Raw genomic sequence first — 20,235 nt, 5'->3', positions numbered from 1 at the left:
TGTGTTGCTTTTTAAACATTATTTTGCACAAATACACCTGCAATGAATAAATTCCTGCATATTTTATTAATAAACATCTCTTATTTTCAATTCAAATCAGGTACAGTTGATATAAAAATCCAAAAGCAAGAAAAAGCTAATATATCAGTCACAAAGGCAACTGTTCCCGTCTGATTTTAGTAAAACAAGGCTCGATGCTACTGCACGACTACAGGCCAGCTTCCTGTTAAGTGCTACTTCCTCAAAACTGTGAACCAGCACAATGTGTGTGTTTTTCTTGCTTTTAAGTTCCCCCTTTTTGAAATGAGATGTGTTGGTTCAAAGTGAGGAAGTGAGATGGAGTGTTGTGGTTTACCTCAGATCAGCCAAAAGCTCATAGTTCAAAGCACCAGGGGATTAAAAAGAGCATGACCTGGCCTGCGTCTTCAGATGCCCCCACTCAGTGTGTGTGTGTGCATATGTTTCATCCTACCAGCCTCACTGTAAGAGCGGCTTTCATCCGCCGAATGGAGTTGAGAGACCAGCACCTCCACCTGTCACGTACCACGCCACAGATTCCACATGTTTCTCAGTTCAGAGGTTAACTCTTTTGCAGAAGTAACAGGTCTGTAGGAGACACCAGCTTTCACACAGACAGTCATCAAACATGTGTGATGTCTAAGGTTTGTCCTCTTAGGGTGTGTGTTCATACCAAGCATGTTTGGAGCGGTTTTGCTTGACCTCTGCACTGCATAGTTTTACTAGTTTCATATCCACTTGATGAAATTATTTAATTTTGATATTTCTTCATGAGGTTTTTATGAGAGAACTTTTGACAGCTGCTGAACCTGATATTTGGGATCAATTAGAAAAAAACTGCAAGCATTCTTCTGAACTGAGCAGTGTATGTGTCATGGTTTGCGTTGCAAGCAGCTCTGTGAGGCTGTACTTGGTCGTGGCAGAGCTTTGAATTACACAAACTACAAATAAGCTTCACAATTACTTACAGTTTTATTACATATTTGCTTAGGAAAGGCTAATTAGGTTGCTAGAACACACTGGAAGGCCATCTGCTTGTCTTGAGCTTCACACTTAACTACAACTATAATGATAATATAAAAATAAAAGCAATGATTATCATAATTTTCATTCATGGTGTCACCATGGTTTCATTTGCTTTATTTTGCTGCTCTACTGATATGTCTGTATTTATTTATTTTATTAATTCCTAACAAAGCTTTTCAGTATGCAGACCAAAGAAGCTGAGGTGTGATTTCACCCTTTTTTGGCACCTCATCTAGTCACAGTTTTATCAAAAAAAAAAAAAAGTTTCTCATTTCACACAGTGTGATTGTGTGAATTTGTTTATTTACTACTGAAAGGCAGAAGGAGACATGCGGTGACTCCTGTTCTCCGTTGGCCGTTGAAGTTTTTGCCCCATGACCAATCAGGAATTTGTGGGACCGAGTGTGAGCGTGAAGACAAGAGCCCACGCATTCAGTGAAAAGGTGAGTACATACCGTACTTGAGATTTTTGAACTTCATCAGATCTGCTAAAGTTGAGGGCAAACGCCAGGAGGAGAAATGGAGGATGTAGAAGGGGAGGGGAGGAATGCGTTTTTGGTAAATCGGCGGAGGGGGGGGAGGGGGGGGGGGGGGCGCAGGGCAGGCAATGTGGAGGAGGAAATAGGGAGAGGGGAAAAAGCAGGAAATGAAGGAGAAAGAAAATATGGAATGCAGAGGAGGAGAAAGAGTAAAGGTAGAGGAGAGTTATGGGGTTAAGAAGAGTCTTACGCACACACACCGCACACACCGCAGGCCCATGGATCATAACAGTGGCATATCTGGAATTTAGTGGAATTCAGTCTCAATCACCCAACGGAAATTACCAGATAGGGGTGGTTTTGAGGAGGGGGGGCGGTGTTTACTGGCTCAAAATGGAGGAAGGACAGCACATCTACATTCTGTCCTTTCTGATTTGGGGAAAAAAAGTACTGTGAACAAATTTGATTGTTGGACTGTGCTCAGGTGTCAGAATCTTTGTGCCATAACTTACAATACAAACAAGGTGAATCGCTGTCTTTTCTACCACCCAAGGAAGAAAACACTTTCTTAAACTGCAATATGGTTTGTCTGCCACATTCAGCTTTCAGGAATTGATACCAAAGCTGGACCCTGAAAAAAAAATAATGTCCTGCTCTTGCATCAGAGCAAGAAAAGTGGGTCACAGTGGACAAAAGCCTTCTGTTTTACTGCATCCAAAAGGGCGCCGCCCTCGCACTCAAAAGCACCTTTGGCTCTCATCAAAGTGCTCGATCATACCTGTTGAAATCAGGTAGACATTTAACAGTGCACACATTGTTGAAATAGACATATGCAACAAAGACGACATTCAGACTCCAGCAGGTTTATTTGCGGAGGTGCTCTGACTGGTCAACCCCACCAGCTCACTATCATTACCAACTTACTGATCTACACCTGCCTTTTACACTTCTGCCGCAGTAACTGATAGGCCGGCAGCATCAATAGTAAAGGGTGATAGGAAAAGTAACTCCGTACTGTGGTACAAGTACCTGACTATATTTTAAACACAGCTATATGAATTATGAGCAAATAAAATGAATTGTATTTGCTCATGTTACAAAAGAAGCTTGTTTCTTCATCAGAGAAGTTTGGTAATATGTTTAGTGTTTGGATGTTGTGTAAGGGTTCGAGCTGCTGTGAGTAATGCGTTTGTTGTTTCACTTCATCAGTAACACTCACTTTGTGGCACGTAGACTCTCTGCTGCTCCGGGTTGAGTGTCACTGCTCTCACACACAGCTGAGCCAAATTGAACAATGGGCCCTGACACCTGTGCACACTCTAAGACCTCCTGGGTGATCAAATTACAAATATACAGTTAGTCCAGTTAGATGCTGCACAACTGCGAGGGATGGGAGGATGTGGTGGATATCCCATTAGGCCAAGCATTTGTGCAGTTGGTGCATGTGTGGGAGAGAGAGAGGAGGGGGGGCTGATGAATCAATGATAACTCTTTGTGAAATGGAGGGAACACATGGCAGTAAACACAGAGGACTGTCACATCTCTCAGAGCAAAGTCACGTGTGAGCGGAATAAGAAAATCAATACTTCGTCTTTACGTTTTAGGTCACTGCTTTTGGAGCGATGGGTTAACAGGGGCAATTATTTGAAAACCACTAAATCAAATAGTTCCGAGAGCCAGTGCGATCAAGTGAAATGCCGCACATCAACTGAGTTGTTATGAAATTCAGGTTCTCAAAAACAACACAAACAGCAGTGAATACAAAAGTTTGTGCATCACGTGATCCCGCTTCTTGACTCATTCCTCTCCTGTAAGGCAGAATATTATTTCTATGGTACTTCCTTTTTGTTTCTTGCTTTGACAAAAAATTCTCAGAAAGACAAAAATATTATGATAAGCCACATTAGACACAACAGTGGCAGCTTTTTGTGGTTTCGTGTTTGGGGACTCTCATTTCCTGCCTTAGCCAAAGCTGGACTGTTGATAAGTAAAAGCTAAAGACTATGATACTTTGTGCTCCGAAATGGAAAGTCAAGAAGCACCGAAACCTTGCAGCGTCTCAGTCAAAACAGAATGAACCATGTGGCACAAGGTGAGAGAGAGTGTCATCTGTGATCACCGTCAAGGTCTAAAAGGGGTGGGGTTGGTGGGTAAGATAGGAAATGAACTGCAAAGCATCCCCCAGCCAATGACATACAGTCACGCACAAACAAACGCCATGGCAAAAGCGTTAGACAAAGAAACAAAATAGGGGCTGATTTTGTATTTGTAGCATTAAAACACAGTCTATATCATGTGCTTTTGTAGATGGTTGCACCACCCTCGTCTCTGAGTTCAATCAGATGACATAAACAGTATAATATCTCACACAACTGAAGTACTAAAAATGACTAAACAAAGCCATTTTTTCTTGTACATATAATTATAGAATTCATTGGGTGATATACTTAAATAGTAAAGAATTTACCCTAATTCTTACTATTCAGAATAGTAGGATGTTTTGACAATATGAATTTATTTGAACAAAAGATGAGAGGACTGATTACACTCTCACCTCTTTATGCTGAATATATATATATATATATATATATATATATATATATATAGCTGCACTGCATAGTGGTGTGGTAGTTAGCACTCACAGCAAGGAGGTTCCCGGTTTGAATCTTGTCTGGGGCCTTTCTGTGTAGAGTCTACACATCTTGATGACTTATCCTGCAACAGGGAATGTAAACTAGTTTTATTTCCAGTATTCAAAAAGCCCAGCTGAGCTGAGACGGACTGTTGGGTGGTGCCTGCTCAGGCCACTAAAGCTGATCAATCAGAGCAGACTGGGCTTTTTGTGGCAGATTTGTCCTCCCTAGCTGCTGTTTTTTTTTAAAAATTTTTCCAATAATATATACATTCTTAAGGACTACATGGCTTTGTTCAGACAGCATGCAAATCAGATCTTAAGATGATCTAGTGTTATTGAATACTGGAATATAACACATGGAATTACCCCGACAGAACAACACTTAATATGAGAGGATAGTTCAAGATGAAATAGGTTGGTCTGCCAGATAGTCATTTTTGAGAGAGATGTTAAGATATATAAATCAATATGTATGCACTCCATATGTTACACAACTTCCCAGTATTTTTCTACCAACGTTGGCTCAATACGGCTGTGAAGATTTTATTTAAATGTGTTCAAAACTTGAGGCCGTTTCACATATGCCTTTCCAAGCTGGGGCTGATGCACCTTTGCTACGCATCAGTGTCATTTGTGAAAGTACAGAGGCGGCATGGAGCTAGCAACGTAGTAGATATCCTGATAGCAACAGAGAAGGTATGGGATATGTGTTTAAGGGCATGATGGAACACCCTGCCAACCAACAACACTGTGGTCACTCAGCTGATTCCATGATGTTGGCTTGAGATGTGCAAACGCACACTGATGCAGGGCTGAGTTGCTATCTGTTTGGTTTGTGGGAATTATCAAAGGAGGAACAGCTAGAGGTTTAGAGAGGATGTCTCCTTTCGAAGATAAGCCACAACCGATGTTTGAAAGAAAATGGAAATAATTATATAGAGAAGTATCATCGAAACAAAAAGATTCAATTTGCAATGCGCAACATAAACTCTTACTTTTTTCTTCAACCCTACTGTTCTTAGCTGATCTTTGTGTGGAGGATCTGCACGCCAAAGGCTGAATCTGATCTTCCTCGAGTACTTTATCTCTCAGATGTTTTAGTGTGTTGAACACAACACCCACAAACACTTGGTGTGTTGGGGAGTTTTTAGGTTGTGGGGGAGCTGGCAGGGACTCATCATGTTGAATGTCTGCTGATCACTTAAACAAGGAAGCCTCCCTCCTCCTCTGAATTTCTCAAGCTCAGGGCGGGGTAGTGTGTGTGTGTGTGTGTGTGTGTGTGTGTGTGCGTGCTCATGCATACACACATCAAGTGTGGCGTGGTCTGCTTAAGAGGCGGAGACAACAAAAGCAGGATGTGATACAGCAGTACTCCACTTCCTTATGCATCTGATAGAAGCAGCACAGTGCAGAGAGCGCCACCTCTTGGTGTGTATTTGTCACACCGGTGGTGTGCTGGTAAAATTCCATTCCCAAAGATGACGAGTGCAAACAGGCCACAGTAAAATGACTTGATAAGAGCCGAAGAGCCTTGTGAATGTTCTTGAGAATTCCAGTCATGTGTTCATGCGTTGGATGAACAAAATTCAGAGGGCCAGTTGGGTTTCACAACTGAAAGAGGTTTTTCTGCTTTTATTTTTTCTATTTTGTCTTTACTGAAGGAGTGTAGAACCCCACCCATGTCAGACCTTCGTGTGCCTGAAAGGTTGCAGATTTAGTCCACAAAATCCACTTTGTAAAGGGCGAACGACAACAGTGCAACCACTTAAAAGTCTTTTAGTGCTTACTGTCTGATCCAACCGCAGAAAAAACTCATTACACCAGAACTCTTGTGCTCTGACATAGCAAGTTAAACATTAACACAGCTAAAAGCATTCTGGAGGCTCCAACTTCCATTCGGAGTTTTAAAGGCTGCTTTTTGAAGACTTGAGAGCCCGAAACTGTTATGCAGAGAGACACTGAATCAGTTTTTCTAGAGGGGCCTCCACTGCTATTGGACCGGGCTGGATGTCTATTGAAAGCACAATTTTGAATGCAAGATAAAAGAGGTGATGTCACACTGGGAGTGATGTCAGCTATGTAACGGCACTCTGCTGTGTGATTAATAACATATAATGTGTGCTTAGAAAATCAGAGCTACTATTACTTTACCAGAATTAAAAGGCAATTAGAGAAAATCTCTTTCTGGTTAAGTTTGGCTTCATTTATGTCCAACACAAACTGTTAAAGGGGCTTTTGAGCATTTGAACAGATTACAAACAGGATCGCTGCTCCTTTTGGCATTTTTAATCGCTCTTGGCAAATCCATCATCATCATCATCCATGTGATGATAATAGATCCTGCATCGAAAAAATATTTTGGTTTCAGAATGAAGTTTACCACAAGAGACTGTAGCGAGATTAAGACAGTGCAGATCAATATCAAGGCCAAACTTCTGCAATATCTTGCCGCTCACATAGTGACAAAATTTCACCATCCCGAGATCAAATGGTTTTAACGGCTGCAAATTGTGGATTCATTTGAAGCGATGAGTAAATCTGTGCAGGGCAGGAATCAAGTTCAGCTTTGACCTGTAAACATATCAGCCAAGAGCCTCGAGGGAGCGAAAAGCGAGTGTCTCTGAAATGTAGGAAGCTTTTACCTCATTAACTTCCTGATGTTATTTATCCTCATCTACCACAAAAGAACAATGGTTTACACACTATGAAGTCACTGTGTTGAGCATCCTGTTCACAAACATGTTACTATGTGACAAACTGACACCTAGCAAACGGCTAAAGCAGGCTAATGAGCTTAGAGGGCTTTTCATGTCAATATAACACGTACCATCCTCTTGCCAATCACTTCCATATAGTCCCTAAACTCACTGGTGGTGCAATATACAATTGTATTCTCATTCAAATAGTGAATTATATATCTTTCAACCATGTAACATCTCTTGAATATTTGCTCCTGTTACTCTCAAGTGGGGGATTACATCAAACTGCCTTTCTGACCCTGAGGGCATAATAACTACCTGCAAATGCAGCATTTTTACACACATAAACAATTCCGGTCTTAGCTCTAAAATCCCAAATTACCCTAAACACTAACTGGTCTTCCTCTTTCATAACATATTGTTAAACCCCATCTGGAGGACTTGCTTCATCTTGTTTTGAGATGCCTTTTAAATTCCTTAAATTCTAAGGTCGTTGGGCTGTTTGTGTCGGCGTGTGTCGGCGTGTTTCGGCATGCAGGATCCAAACATCCAATTCCTTTGCACAAGCGAATTTTCCATCAGTATCACACATACACAGAAATAAGTGAGGTATGACCACAGTCTTACAGATTAATGCATGTTTGAAATGTTTTTTTTAACCCTAACCCTTTTTGCTTTCACTAAACCTATGGTCACACCCACAACACAGATAATCCAGCTTTGTTTTATAGTCCAAGAGCAGGAAAGACACATGAAAATAAACAGAAACCTGTGTACCTGCTGTGGGAATAACCTGAAAAGCCAAATGCACACATGCATAAATCCTTAAAAAAAAAAAAAAAAAAAAAAAAAAACTCCCCACACACACTAATCCTACAGTAGATTTTAAGCAAATTACAGAATGACAGCAGGTCTGCAAAGCTCTTTTGGGATACTTTTACAGATTAAACAACAACTCCTTCACATATAATTGCATTATCCAGGATTATACGCATCTCTTGGACTAATGGAACATTGCATTCATTTTCTGAAGCATTATGTCTACAGGAAAATACCTTACCCCTAAAACCTCGATGATCATGCAATATGGTAAGATCCTTTGAGGCTACAGCTCCATCTAGAGGTCAATTCAGGTCATTTTCTCTTTCAGAAACACATTCAAGATGGCTGCTCCCACTCAGACGTTTCAGGTATTGTTGTTAGCAGAATGAAGCTGCAATCCATGAGGGAAATACGGTAAACCAATATAAACACACACATAAGGATATATTTTGATATGTTGAATGATGCATACTGCTAAATATCACATCAGAAATACAGCATTTCCTTATGCTGTCAGTGGCAAAGGCATGCACATAAAGTTACATCATTTTATTTGTATATTTATGAATGTTAGATCTCTTTATCTTTTAAAGGTATGATGTTTAGTACTTGATTTTCACTTTCCCCTCACTACAGGTGCCATGGATGCAAATGAAATGATCCACTGTGCCCTTCAGATTGAGAAGTTCACTGCACAGAGAAGCTATGGGAACATCCCGACCCTTCTTAGTGATCTTGAGAAGTCTCATGTCACAGCAGAGCAGTTAGAAACAACAGACATAGTCATGGTTCTTTATAGGCTACTAAAAACCTGTACAGACAATAATGTGAGGAAGACGGTCAAGAGTTTGCTGTCAAAGTGGAAGAAACAGTACAGCAAAGACAGTCGAGGAGCGAAATGTTCAGATGTGGACAAGAATTCTGTGCTCTGCAGCACAAAGGAGAAGAATGGAAGAATTTTAAAAGAGGGAGAGTCCCACTCTGACACAGGACAAACATGTGGCACTGGAGAGGAGATGGGTTCAGAACAAAAAGGTTTACAGGCAAAACCTGTCCTCCAGGGTCACGTTTCCCCTGCAGAGGGAATCTCTGTCTCTTCTGACTCTGTGAGGACAAAATGTGTCCAGCTGCTCCTCACTGCGCTCTCCCCTGAACCTTCTGATCAAGACGAGACATTAAGGCTTGCTGAAGACATCGAACAGCACGCACATGAGCTCCACAGAGCCAGACAAGTTAAATACAAAGCATGCATAAGGAGCAAGGTGGCAAACTTGAGAAATCCCAAAAATGGTCATCTACGTCATGGTCTCCTGAGCGGCTCCCTGTCACCAGAGGTTTTCGCCCGGATGTCTGTGGAGGAGATGGCCAGCACAGAGCTCCGGCAGCTGCGGGAGGTGTACTTGTCGCAGGGTGTGAGCGAGAGACAGCTTCCTCAAGGGGTAGAGGGGACGCAGACGCAAAAGATTCACTGCAAAAGATGTGGAGGGTCAGACTGCAGGGTGACCCAAGTGTCCAGAGGTGCCCTTTTCTTGCCTGCGTGGGTGAGGCGGGGGGGCCCTGACGAGGACGCAATGACCTTTGTGACCTGTAGTGGGTGTGGGCAGCAGTGGTACCATAGTGGCTGGGTCTGCCTCTAAACCCATAAAGCCGGAGTTACAGTTGACGCGTCGCTCACGGCGGTGGCGGACCGTGACGTCAAAATGACGTTTCAGCCATGGCGCTTGCCTTGAAAAGACGGGCACCAGTCGATTTTTGTAACTTGGCTGCGCCGAGAACAACGAACCGGATGGACCGATGTGAGACCAGGCTCAGTACGAAACTGCAATGAAACAGCACAGGGAGCACGTAAACTCCCAAAACTCGTGGACAGAGATTGGCAGAACTTTGGGGAAAGAGGGAGAGTTCTGTAAGAATGTGTGGAAGAAGCTACGGGACAGATACGTGAAGGCAAAGAAGAGGGCAGAGACTCAAAGTGGTGATGCGGGGGGCTTCAGACCTTCACCTCTTTTAACTGAATTAAAAAATTAAAATGATCCGAATACTGCAGCAGTATCATTAATGACAGTGTTCCTGCTCTTCATTGTTTTCTTCTCTACTTTCTTCGTTGTAGAGTAGTTAGCGGTAACCTTAACGTAGGAGCGCCACCTCTGTGACGGAGAAAATTGCAACTACTGGCGCCACTATATGAAGCCGGCACGAAATCGTGACGTCATCAACACCGCTCGCGCTAGCAGACACGGCAACCATGCTAGAGCCTTTGGTGAAATAACGTGGACATTAACCCAAATGATTCAGCAAGAAAATTAGCAACATGGGTTTCATACCTGTGGAGTTTTCCGAGTACCCAAGTAACTGTTTAGTTTCCATTTTCCTAGTGTTTGACTCAACATATTCATTATGCTTGTTTTGGTTAACAAATGGTCAACAGCAGCAAAATATTCGGTTTATTTGTGTGCTGAACCGTGGTTTCAGCTCAAATGTTTGTGTATCATTGTGCGAGCTCATCCTTTTTTGAGTACACTTTCTTTTTTCGGTGCGCCTCTCTCTTAAGCAAGAATGATGCGCACCGACTAACTGGCATCTGTCATTTATTCAACAAAAATAATGATTGTTTCTCTTTGGAGTGGTTTGACAAAGACCTGACATCTGGTTGTAGATTTGGTCTCATCTAAAGACGGCAATGTCAACTGGTTCCATGTGGAATTATTTTGCAGTGAACTCAGAGGGTTAACTTCACACTTCTGTGCAGACATATTAAAAAGCCTTGTAGACAAAGTTAGTACCGGCATTATCTTGCTGTTGCCATGTCAACAAAGGGGAGATCAAACCAAGGAGATAGTGGTGCACAATCTGATGTGGCACGCCACCCCCCAGCACTGTATCTTGAGTTTTGAAGTAGAGAATATTTGTTTGCAGAAGCACAGCAGAGAGGGAGGCACCCACAAGCTCTAATCATTAAAAGTTTCAAGCCCAAGTTTTCAAGTCCATTGTCTTGTGATAGTTGCCAAGTTCTGCTTTGAAAAGCCCTCAAACATTATGCTAATTTACAAGTGTGTGCTTTATAGTTATATAACACTCACACTACTCAATCTGGGCTCTTTAACTTTGATGTTGGGTGAGCTGTGAAAGGTTTTAATCTATCACATTGAACTGCTTTCCCTATTTATGTGTTTGTCATACCGAATTAAAAATAACTTAATTATCATCCCTGGTACCAGTTCAATGCTTCAGGCCTTTAAGTCTGAAATAGGAGTAAATTTTAGAGGCATAAAGTCCAAACAGGGCCTCTTTACCACGTGCCGAAAAGCCAAGTCATTGCCTTCAATTGTTGCAAACTGAAAGCACAACTTTTGAAGAAGTAGCTCATCTTATTCCCACTGAATCATTTCCTGTCTCCTCCACTCTCTTTAATAGCCCTTTAATGCATTCTACTCACGGCAGCTCATTTAACTGCTTTTAGTGGCCTCTGTCTCTTACATCCTCTTGTCAAGAATAGTGTCAACGAAGCCAACATCTTTGCTCTTACTAATGCATTGTCTGTTTGAGAAGTATTTTCTCTTACACTTATTATAAAAATGAAAAGGAAAAAAATGCCTCTGGCCTCCTGCATGATCCAATTCATTGGTGGCAAACTGAAGCCAGAGAACGAGACATGTGACTTAAGAAAACCGTGAGCATGTGAGTCAGTAATCAGACGACCTCTGCAGCCTCAGGGGTGTATATCCCATTGGGCCAAGGCTGACGTGGCACAATAACTCGGGCACACATCACAGTGACATCACATGGAGGGGTCATAGCATTACAGTCTGAATGTCTGGCTGTACACGTCCCGATCCTTTTCCCGTTGTTTGCAGCGGTCTCCTTCTGAGACATCCAGAGATTAAACCCCCTATAAGAAAAATCCAATCGTCTACATTCTGTCAGATATGGAGCCGCCGTCTCTTGTTGGTGACAGCGTGGCTGCCTAGTATCTCAATGCTGCAGCATTTGTCTGTCCTGTGTCTCCTTTCAAATGCTCCTTATCTTCAGGGTGATGAGTTGAATAAAGGCTTTCAACCTTTCAGTCACAGTGGCCCATCACATTGATGCTACGAGGCCATCAAACAGACAAAGTAGGCAAAGTTTCTAATGACAGAGACGGGAAACTAATAAATGAAATTGTAGTCCAAAATTAAACACACTTTAATGGGCTCTCAAAACTGCAGAGATGCATAAATCCGGTTCTTTCCAAACGGAAAATGCTACCTCAAATTTTTAATTTTGCACATTTTTTGGGGTGGAAGATTAATTTAAATCTTGTTTATGCCATAAGAGCTTTTTGTGTGTCAGATTAGAATCAGTTTAACTTACAATAGATTTATACTTTAGATTTTCTGAGTGAACAATCGCATATTTAATTGGACTGTGTGTATATCAGTCCAATGCGACTTTTTCAAGCCCAAAGATGCAATATAAATCTTTGAGGAAAAAAAATAACTAAATAGGTGCATGGTAAAAAGAAAAGAAAAGAAAAACAATGTGACAAACGTTTTGGAAGTTGAAGTGCAGCCGAGAGCAAGATATGGTTGAATTCCTCCGAGATAACTATGGATGGATTGGGGCGTTGTATTTATAGCTTTGCAACAACACAGTGTCAGCAGATAACAGGTGAACTCTCAGTGATCAACTTTGACAGAAAGCCACAGTCCACAGCTTAACGTTGGGATGCAGACATCTTAGTGACATGTATGGGCTGTTAACATGAATTTCAACTTGAAAGTTCCTTCTGAAGTCCATCAAATGTCCAACAGACCAAATGTGTTATTTCCTGTGTTATAGTGACTCCAAACCAATGCAGAATAGTTCTCCTATGTAGTACCAACCACACACACCTTTTTTTTTTACATCAATTGTATGCACACGCTATTTTATGTTTTTTTTTTTTTTTAAGGAAAAGCCATTATTTCCTATAGGGAATGGTCTCTTTTTTTCAATACCTCCCAAGCCTTGTGACCTAGTGACATTCCCTATAGGAAATAATGGCTTTTCCTTTAAAAAATCATATAAAATAGAGTGTGCATACAATTGATGTAAAAAAAAAAAGATGTGCATGGTTGGTGCTACATAGGAGAACTATTCTGCATTGGTTTGGAGTCATTAGGTCACATGGCTTGGGAGGTATTGGAAAAAAAAAGACATTATGTCCTTATTGTGAATATCTATCGAATATCCAATATCAAACCAACTTCACCACGAGCAGTCATCATTTTTGGAATCTACGGGTGTCTGTAAAGGCGCTTTATGAACTCAACGTGGCCCAAAACAAATTTCAGGTGGACCACGGGTAAAGTAGGAGAATTATCGTCCCTTTGGCTTTTTCCTAAAACCGCTTCCACCAGAGCGCCTGACCGGAGGAGGCGTGACAGGCACCGGGTCATATGAGCGTCATCAGCGGCCGCGGAGCCTCAGAGCGGCGCGGACACCGGAGCGCCATGTCTCACCCCAGTGACAGCGCCCTGCCAGGATAGACGGGAGGAATTTACCCGGAAGTGGCCAGAGCATCAACAGGTAACCTTTTACCGAGAGTTAAAGACGTTCATTTCGGAGTGAAACTTCTTGCTTTCTGTCGTTTGAATCCGTTGGCGTGAATGACCTAAGCTCGCCCATTATCGGACAACAGCGATCCGCGGTAAAGCTTTCCATATCGTACAGACTTATTCTTAACAAAAATATGCACGGCGGCGTGGCGTGTTACTTGTGTGATAAATATCTCCGCTGAGAGTGAAAGCTACCTGAAAGCAGTTTCTGAACTTTAACTCTGAGTTCCGTGTTTTTATTATTTATGTTCATTATTCTAACCCTCGTCTCGTTCTGTTTTCCTGTATATAAAAAAAAAAAGAGCTGTCAAGGGTTTTTATTCTTTTTCTGTGGAATACCGCAAAAAAAAAAAAAAAAAAAAAACCTCAGTTGCAGTACAGGTCTGGCTTCATTAATGATGCAGTGGTCTAAAGTCTAAATATTTTCGCCTTTACCTGCAAGTTTACTGCCTTTAACAGCTATAAAATGTTAAACGAGCATCGCACGTGACTGCTGCTGACTGCGCTTGTGGTGTTTTTGTATTTTCTCATCAGATAGGAAATAAAGAGGTGTGTCGCCTCCTGAGGATGTGCTCGCTTTCTGAATCAGCTCTCCTGTCATGACTGTGTTGGGCACATTTTTCCTTTTATTCCTGCTGATTCTACGTGTCGCCTCTTGCTTTGAATCTAAAAACAAACCCTTGCCTATTTTATTTTTAAAGGTCTAAATCAATTCGCGCATGGGTACGAGGCACAACATCTGACTTCTGATGGAAATGAGTCAAAGAGAAGCTTTTTCTTCAAATAGTATCCCTGCTTAGCGAAGCACATGACTCCTGAATGTGTGACTGCATGACTGTGCGTATCCATTCATTCCTCCTCCTTGCTCTGCAGCGTCGCTGCTTTCAGAACTGTTACTGTCCTTCCAGAGGAAACGACAGGAGCAGCAGTGTGTTTAAAGGTCCCGAGACAAAGGCACCATTCTCCCAGCTCTAGTCCTTCAGCCGCATAGGCCAGTTGACATGACAGTTCAGCCATTAGTGAAGAATTCCTTATGAACAGTGCGGTCAGCTTGTCTTGAAAAGCACACCTGTTAGGTTAACTCGTTGTTCTCAATTGACCCTATAGGAGTGAGAGGGAGCGTGCATGGTGGCTCGCCTCATTTGAAAACGAAGGCTCACTCTCTTTCAATTCCAGACGTCTCAGTAGTGGAGAGCTACATCTCAGACTCTACAGGCCTCAGTTAGCATGTTAAATGTTAAAGTTCACGAGCGCACACTTAGAAAAGGACCGAACGAGTGCGGCGTGTTTGGAAGGGTTGCCAGGTGAGAGCCTCTTCGCTCTTTAAAAAAGAACAGGACAGCTCGGCCTGGGTGCGGTTTTGGAAGGGTGATGGTTTGGGCTCGTTACGCCTTTTTATAGTCGTTGAATATACCATGAACTCCCCTGTATGCCAAAGTATTCTTGAGTCAAACGTGAGACAATCTGTCCAACGCGTTATCAATTCCAAGCACAGCAGCAAATCTACGACAGAGAAGAAAAAGTTGAACCGTTTTGTTGAATCCTTTTATAAATCGGATCATTTGCTCATAATAATTGCTGTAAAAATGATGCAAACCAGAAGAAATGAGAAAAATCTGGGCGTTTTGCACCTGCTGTGGCGCTTTTATCATTGAAGTCCAACAACGTCCTTTTGTGAATCCACTTATCAAACTTTTCTGGAATGATTGATGGATTGACTAAAGCAGATTTTCAGCGGATTATACCTTTAACAGCAGCCGGTTTTGCAGAATCGTACCATCTGTCTGTCCAGTGCCGTGGCGGCCAGTTACAACTCGCCGATTAGACGGTGCGGCCTAATGAAGGTGATGGATGAGGTGAGCCTGCTCCTGTCCCCAAAGTGATTAGACAGCCCAAGTTGTTCTGGGATGTAGGTGGGGTGATGGCTCTTATCTTAAACTGATATTTGATTAAAGAATGCCAGTGCGTGGAGCAGGATTAAGTTTGCTCTCAAATCCTCATTAATCACTTTCTTCATAGCTGATACTGAGTGGGTGAAGCCCTATGGTTGCGTTATGATCAATGACTCCGCTTCTCTTGAGCAGATTTCTGATGAAACACTTTCTGAGATTTCTTAGGAAAGAAGTTTTTTTTCTTTTCTTTTCTTTTTTCTGCCACTCTTACTTACCCTGTGGTCCTGTGATCGGGGCCCATGTGATGCACGGCACGGATTATTTCATACACAACATATTACACGTAGCGTAGGAAGTTCACGAGCTGTGCAGTGTAATGAGCGGGCTGTGGCTGTTTAATCGGATAAGCTTGTCGACTAACTTGAGTCAGCTGGCCTCGCAGTCTGAGCATGAGGAAACATGAATACAGCTCGCGTAATTTGCTCACATTTGCTGTCAAAAGGGGAAAGTTGGCTGGGCGGCAGTTTGTTCTTATCTCGGGTTTTGTTGAAAAGCCAAAGGTAAACACTGAGGTTTTGTCGGGCCTGTGGTTTTGGTCATGTTGTATGACGAGATTAAAACTGTCGGAGAAAAGCAAATCTTACCTCTGCTTAGGTTCAGACTCGACACATTGAGAATCTGACTCCTTCTGAAGGCTTTTTTGAAGCAACGTAGGTTCTACTTTCAGGTGACAAGTTATTATTTATATTATATATATATATTAATATTATAATATTATCTATAGTGATTATAGAGAAGAAGTGAATCTTATTAAAAAACTAAGTTGGAGGTGACACCAAACGCCATCTCCTTGTCGGGTGCAGATTGGTGATCCATCACTTCTCCCTGTAGGCCACTGTAACCTTGTTTTCTTCTACTTTGGTATTCATGATGCTTTACAGTTAGATTTCCTGGATGTAAATCCCATTTCCTTGAGCCGCTTTCTTAGTCTGATCCCAAACACCAACCCGCCCCCCCCCTTTTTTTTCCAATTTAAAAAGAAATGGATATATATTTTGCTTCTGTTGTGCATTGCTTTGAGCTTTCTGTCCTGACTCTTCAACGCCTTCCTTGGTCGACCTGTTTATTTCCCATCTACAACCTTCCTGTTTTGTTTCTACTTTCTCGTTCACCTAATCGTGACTCATCGTTGCAGCCTAAACGAGAGCTTGCAGGTAAGTCTAGAGGTGTCGACAAGGCTGCTCTAATCCAACGCAGTGTGGCCATTGTCAGCAGGAAACCCCATCTCACATCAGAGAAACATGTGAGCTCCCCGAGTGGCCTCACGCGTCCTCAGCATCATTATTTATTAATTGCTAAATGGCTGCTTGAATGCTCTGTTTTCTGAAGCACGAAGAGGTGAAGAAGGAAGGAAACGTGTCTTTGTTTGCTGCCTACAAATGATGTTGGAACCCAACTATGCACCTTGCTTTGCACTCAACTGCACAATTAACTAATTGTAGCTAATTCTCTGTGGTAGTACTGAATTTATTTGCCTGTCTACAGTAAATTATGTCAAATGCATAAATGATCACTAGTATGCATCTGTCTAATATAAATAGTTGTGAATTGGAAATCTGTTTTGACAGAACAGAATGCAGATTAATAATAAAGGGAACTGCTATTAGCAGCCCTGCTACAGCTGCGCACTACATGCGTGCACATGAACAGTTTTCTGTTGCTGCATCCTGAATTCTTTTCTATTTTGCTTTCTAAAGGGATTGGATTTTATTTTGCTCTCCTCAGGTCCAACTGTTTGCATCGTCGCCGGTGTCTGCAGACCTCCGTTGGTCGTCTTGGCCCAGACCACTAGCTCCTGAAGAAGTACTGCAGCCATGATGTCCAAGTCAACTCTCCTGAAGGTCATCCTCCTGGGTGACGGCGGCGTGGGCAAATCCTCTCTTATGAACCGCTACGTCACCAACAAGTTTGACTCGCACCTTTTCCACACTATAGGCGTGGAGTTTCTCAACAGAGAGCTGGAGGTGGACGGGCACCATGTCACCCTGCAGATCTGGGACACGGCAGGTCAGGAGCGCTTCCGCAGCCTCCGCACGCCCTTCTACCGCGGCTCTGACTGCTGCCTCCTCACCTTCAGCCTGGACGACGGACAGAGCTTCCACAATCTTGCAAACTGGAAGAAGGAATTCACTTACTATGCTGACGTAAAGGACCCTGACAACTTTCCTTTTGTGGTGCTTGGCAACAAACTGGATGTGCCTGAGCGCCAGGTGTCGGGGGAGGATGCTCGGCAGTGGTGCCGCGAGAATGGCGGACACCCGTACTTTGAGACAAGTGCCAAGGATGCTACAAATGTGGCATTGGCTTTTGAGGAGGCGGTGCGTCGCATTCTTGCATCGGACGACAGAGATGATCACCTCATCCACACTAACACAGTAGACTTGCAGAGGAAGAGTAACCCTGCAGCCAGCTGCTGCTGAGCTGAGTGCTGAATGTGACTGGAAGTGATCCATGTGGCACTTCTGCAGATGTCACATGGGGGGTTGAGTGCGGTTGTTAAATGAAGAACTGATGTTGGCTCAACATCTTTTGAACAATACTGCATGTCCTCAGTTCTGCTCTTAACCAAGACCGGCATTCAAATTTTTTTTTTTCTTCTTCAAGACCAAATCTGATGGTTTGGGCTTTTATGTGTTTTTAAACCACAGAGAAACTCTAAACTCATCTGGAGCCTTAAGAAAGGACATTGATTGATCATGAAATTACTTTAATAGCATTTCCAAACTTCCTTGTAGACCTTATAGACTATTTGGGATTAGAGTCTTAAGAGTTGAAACGCACTGCTTTATGGGACCACTTTAAGGGATCATCAGTGATTAAAAGCTAAACTGCATCACTCGAAAAGGTTTTTTTAAACACAAGATTTCTTCTCCAGGTTGTATTTCAGACATGCTAAAGATTAAAAAGGAGGTTGTGACATCAGCTGTGGTTGAAAGTTTCAACCCACAAAAAGAGAAGTTCTGAAGTGATTACAGTGGTTACACTGAAGTGTAGAAGGGGAGTTGAGCACTTAGCATGAGCTATACCGTCACATTTACTGGTAAAATGCTGTGGTTTAGTCCTAATTGACCTTAAACTTACAAGTAACAACCAAAAATCTTGAAGACAAATTTTTTTTTTCCTAATTTAAGGAACCCCTATTTTCGGTTTTGCCTCATTGGAAGTACCAAACCAGCAATCTTAAATTGTTAGATTTGACAGTTGTAAAGAAATAACTCTTTACAAGCTGGGATGATTTGTTTTCTGTGTTTAAGTATTTATTCCAACCTCTAATTACCCTTTTTTTAAATCATGTTAATGATTCTCAACACTTTTTACACTGAAAATAAAACTGCAGCCAGCAATTTGAAACCAGGCACTTGAGTTTTGTCTTTGTCTCGTGTTTTTCATTTGTTGTGCCATATCCCTATTTGTCCACAAGGCGGTGCCAACGTACCTGAAGATGGAGAGAGAAACGCCCAGTTTGTGGCTGTGCCAAAGAAGAAGTGGAGTCGACTTTTGCCACAATTACTCATCAAAGATTAGAGGCTCTGCACACTTACTCAAACATTAAAGTGTGTTGTTTTATCGGTCAGACTGAAGTTAGACGGAGCCCTGGCAATTTTTTTTTTTAGTTTTAATAGTGGGAGCGTCAAATTTTTATAAAATGAAACAATGAGATTTGTACAACTGACAGTTTTAGCTTGGATGAACTGAACATGTTTGCAACTGTGAGTATTCTGACATTTTAAAGCTACATCTTGTTTTTTTTATTTTCTTATTTTTGTGTTAAATCTCCAGAAACATACTGGTAATGTTTTCTGAGCATTTTATTTATTTGTTTTTGGACTGTTGATATATTTATATATCGAAAGCTCTATCTTGTAGCCACGGGAGGCAGCACATTTATTACCTGAAATTAACTTAAGCCGCATCACCTGAGAGAGACTTTCGATCACAGCTGAGAAACTGAGAAACTTTTATTGTTAAAAATAATGAGCTTGGGCTCAGTTAAGAGACTGAAAATGCCTGCTTTTGTTCTCTTTGCTGGAAAATGCAATTTGAAGGGGTTATTAAGGGATGTGGCCTATTTTGGACGAGCAGGTTTCTATATTTTCTGTTTTAAAACGGGAACTGTTTGAGAAAATGATCATCATTCGTATTTAGCTCTCTCAGTAGTGTGTGTATGTATATATATATATATATATGTATGTATATATATATATATATATATATATATATATATAAAATAACATATAGTAAATTAATTAAATGGAAAATTATACTAAGGCAACATACTAAATGTTGAAAATGAGAATTGTGTCGCCTCTTTTTAAAATTTTTATTTTTATAAAAACCTAACATTTGACAGTTGTTTAAGAACTGACACCAGCAGCTGTGGTCTTAAAAATAAACACACTCCCATTATTGCTCGGTATAGGTTCAGCTGCTCATCAGTTCAGGGTCTGCTTTGCTGTATTTCTTTTTTTTAAAATTTGTTTTTATGCCTAAATCTTTCAATGGTTGACTTGGGTCTGGACTGCAGTCTGGTCAGTTTTACTGTTTTACTACAGTTGTGCTGTTGCAATGCATGTAGAATGCGAAAAGACTTCTGTCTGGCAGCATTTTACTCCAAGGCGTATATATGGTCAGTATTATTGGTGCCTTCAGTTCTGCCAGAGGGCTCCAAAAAGCCAATCAATATAGTTTTCTAGTTCTGTGCCTTGTGCGCAGAAATGTCTCCTTATTCTGTCTTTAAACGACATTATGTAACATGGATGATAAAATCCTCTTAATTCTGTGCAATTTACATGAAAATTGACCAATTTGTTGAATTGTTCACCCAACCAGTCTTTGACAGAGTGGTGAGCCCGCTTCCTAACTCTGGATTGTTCTTTTTATGCAGTCATGTTGCCTATCTGTTGCCAGATAAGTTCCACGCTAGGTTTCACGTAGCATTACACCGCTTTTCTCACTCATCTTTGATGCCTTTGTCCCAACTTTTCATTTTTTGGGGAAGATTATTTATTTTTTTTCTCACAAAAAAAA

General features: G+C 41.7%; 2 protein-coding genes across 3 annotated transcripts; both read left to right on the top strand.

Moving 5' to 3' along the window:
- The first annotated feature begins 1,373 nt into the window (after positions 1-1,373).
- On the top strand, positions 1,374-11,071 carry tceanc (transcription elongation factor A N-terminal and central domain containing). The gene is made up of 3 exons (XM_075477778.1): positions 1,374-1,487; positions 8,008-8,093; positions 8,316-11,071. Exon 3 carries the CDS (start codon positions 8,321-8,323, stop codon positions 9,314-9,316), a length of 996 nt encoding a protein of 331 aa, XP_075333893.1. The 5' UTR covers positions 1,374-1,487; positions 8,008-8,093; positions 8,316-8,320; the 3' UTR covers positions 9,317-11,071.
- Positions 11,072-13,093: 2,022 nt separating this feature from the next.
- On the top strand, positions 13,094-18,561 carry LOC142391751 (ras-related protein Rab-9A-like). Of its 2 annotated transcripts, none has more exons than XM_075477789.1 (2): positions 13,094-13,226; positions 16,933-18,561. In XM_075477789.1, the coding sequence occupies exon 2, from the start codon at positions 17,022-17,024 to the stop codon at positions 17,625-17,627; it is 606 nt and encodes a 201-aa protein (XP_075333904.1). In that variant the 5' UTR covers positions 13,094-13,226; positions 16,933-17,021; the 3' UTR covers positions 17,628-18,561. The 2 variants fall into 2 exon arrangements, with proteins under 2 accessions (XP_075333904.1, XP_075333905.1); XM_075477790.1 differs by lacking the exon at positions 13,094-13,226 and adding an exon at positions 13,256-13,347.
- The last annotated feature ends 1,674 nt before the right edge of the window (positions 18,562-20,235 follow it).

Source organism: Odontesthes bonariensis, chromosome 11 (genome assembly GCF_027942865.1).
Source record: "Odontesthes bonariensis isolate fOdoBon6 chromosome 11, fOdoBon6.hap1, whole genome shotgun sequence".
Classification (NCBI taxonomy): Eukaryota; Metazoa; Chordata; class Actinopteri; order Atheriniformes; family Atherinopsidae; genus Odontesthes; species Odontesthes bonariensis.
The sequence above is the reverse complement of the archived record's forward strand: the minus strand, read 5'-3'. Positions and strand labels throughout refer to the sequence as shown.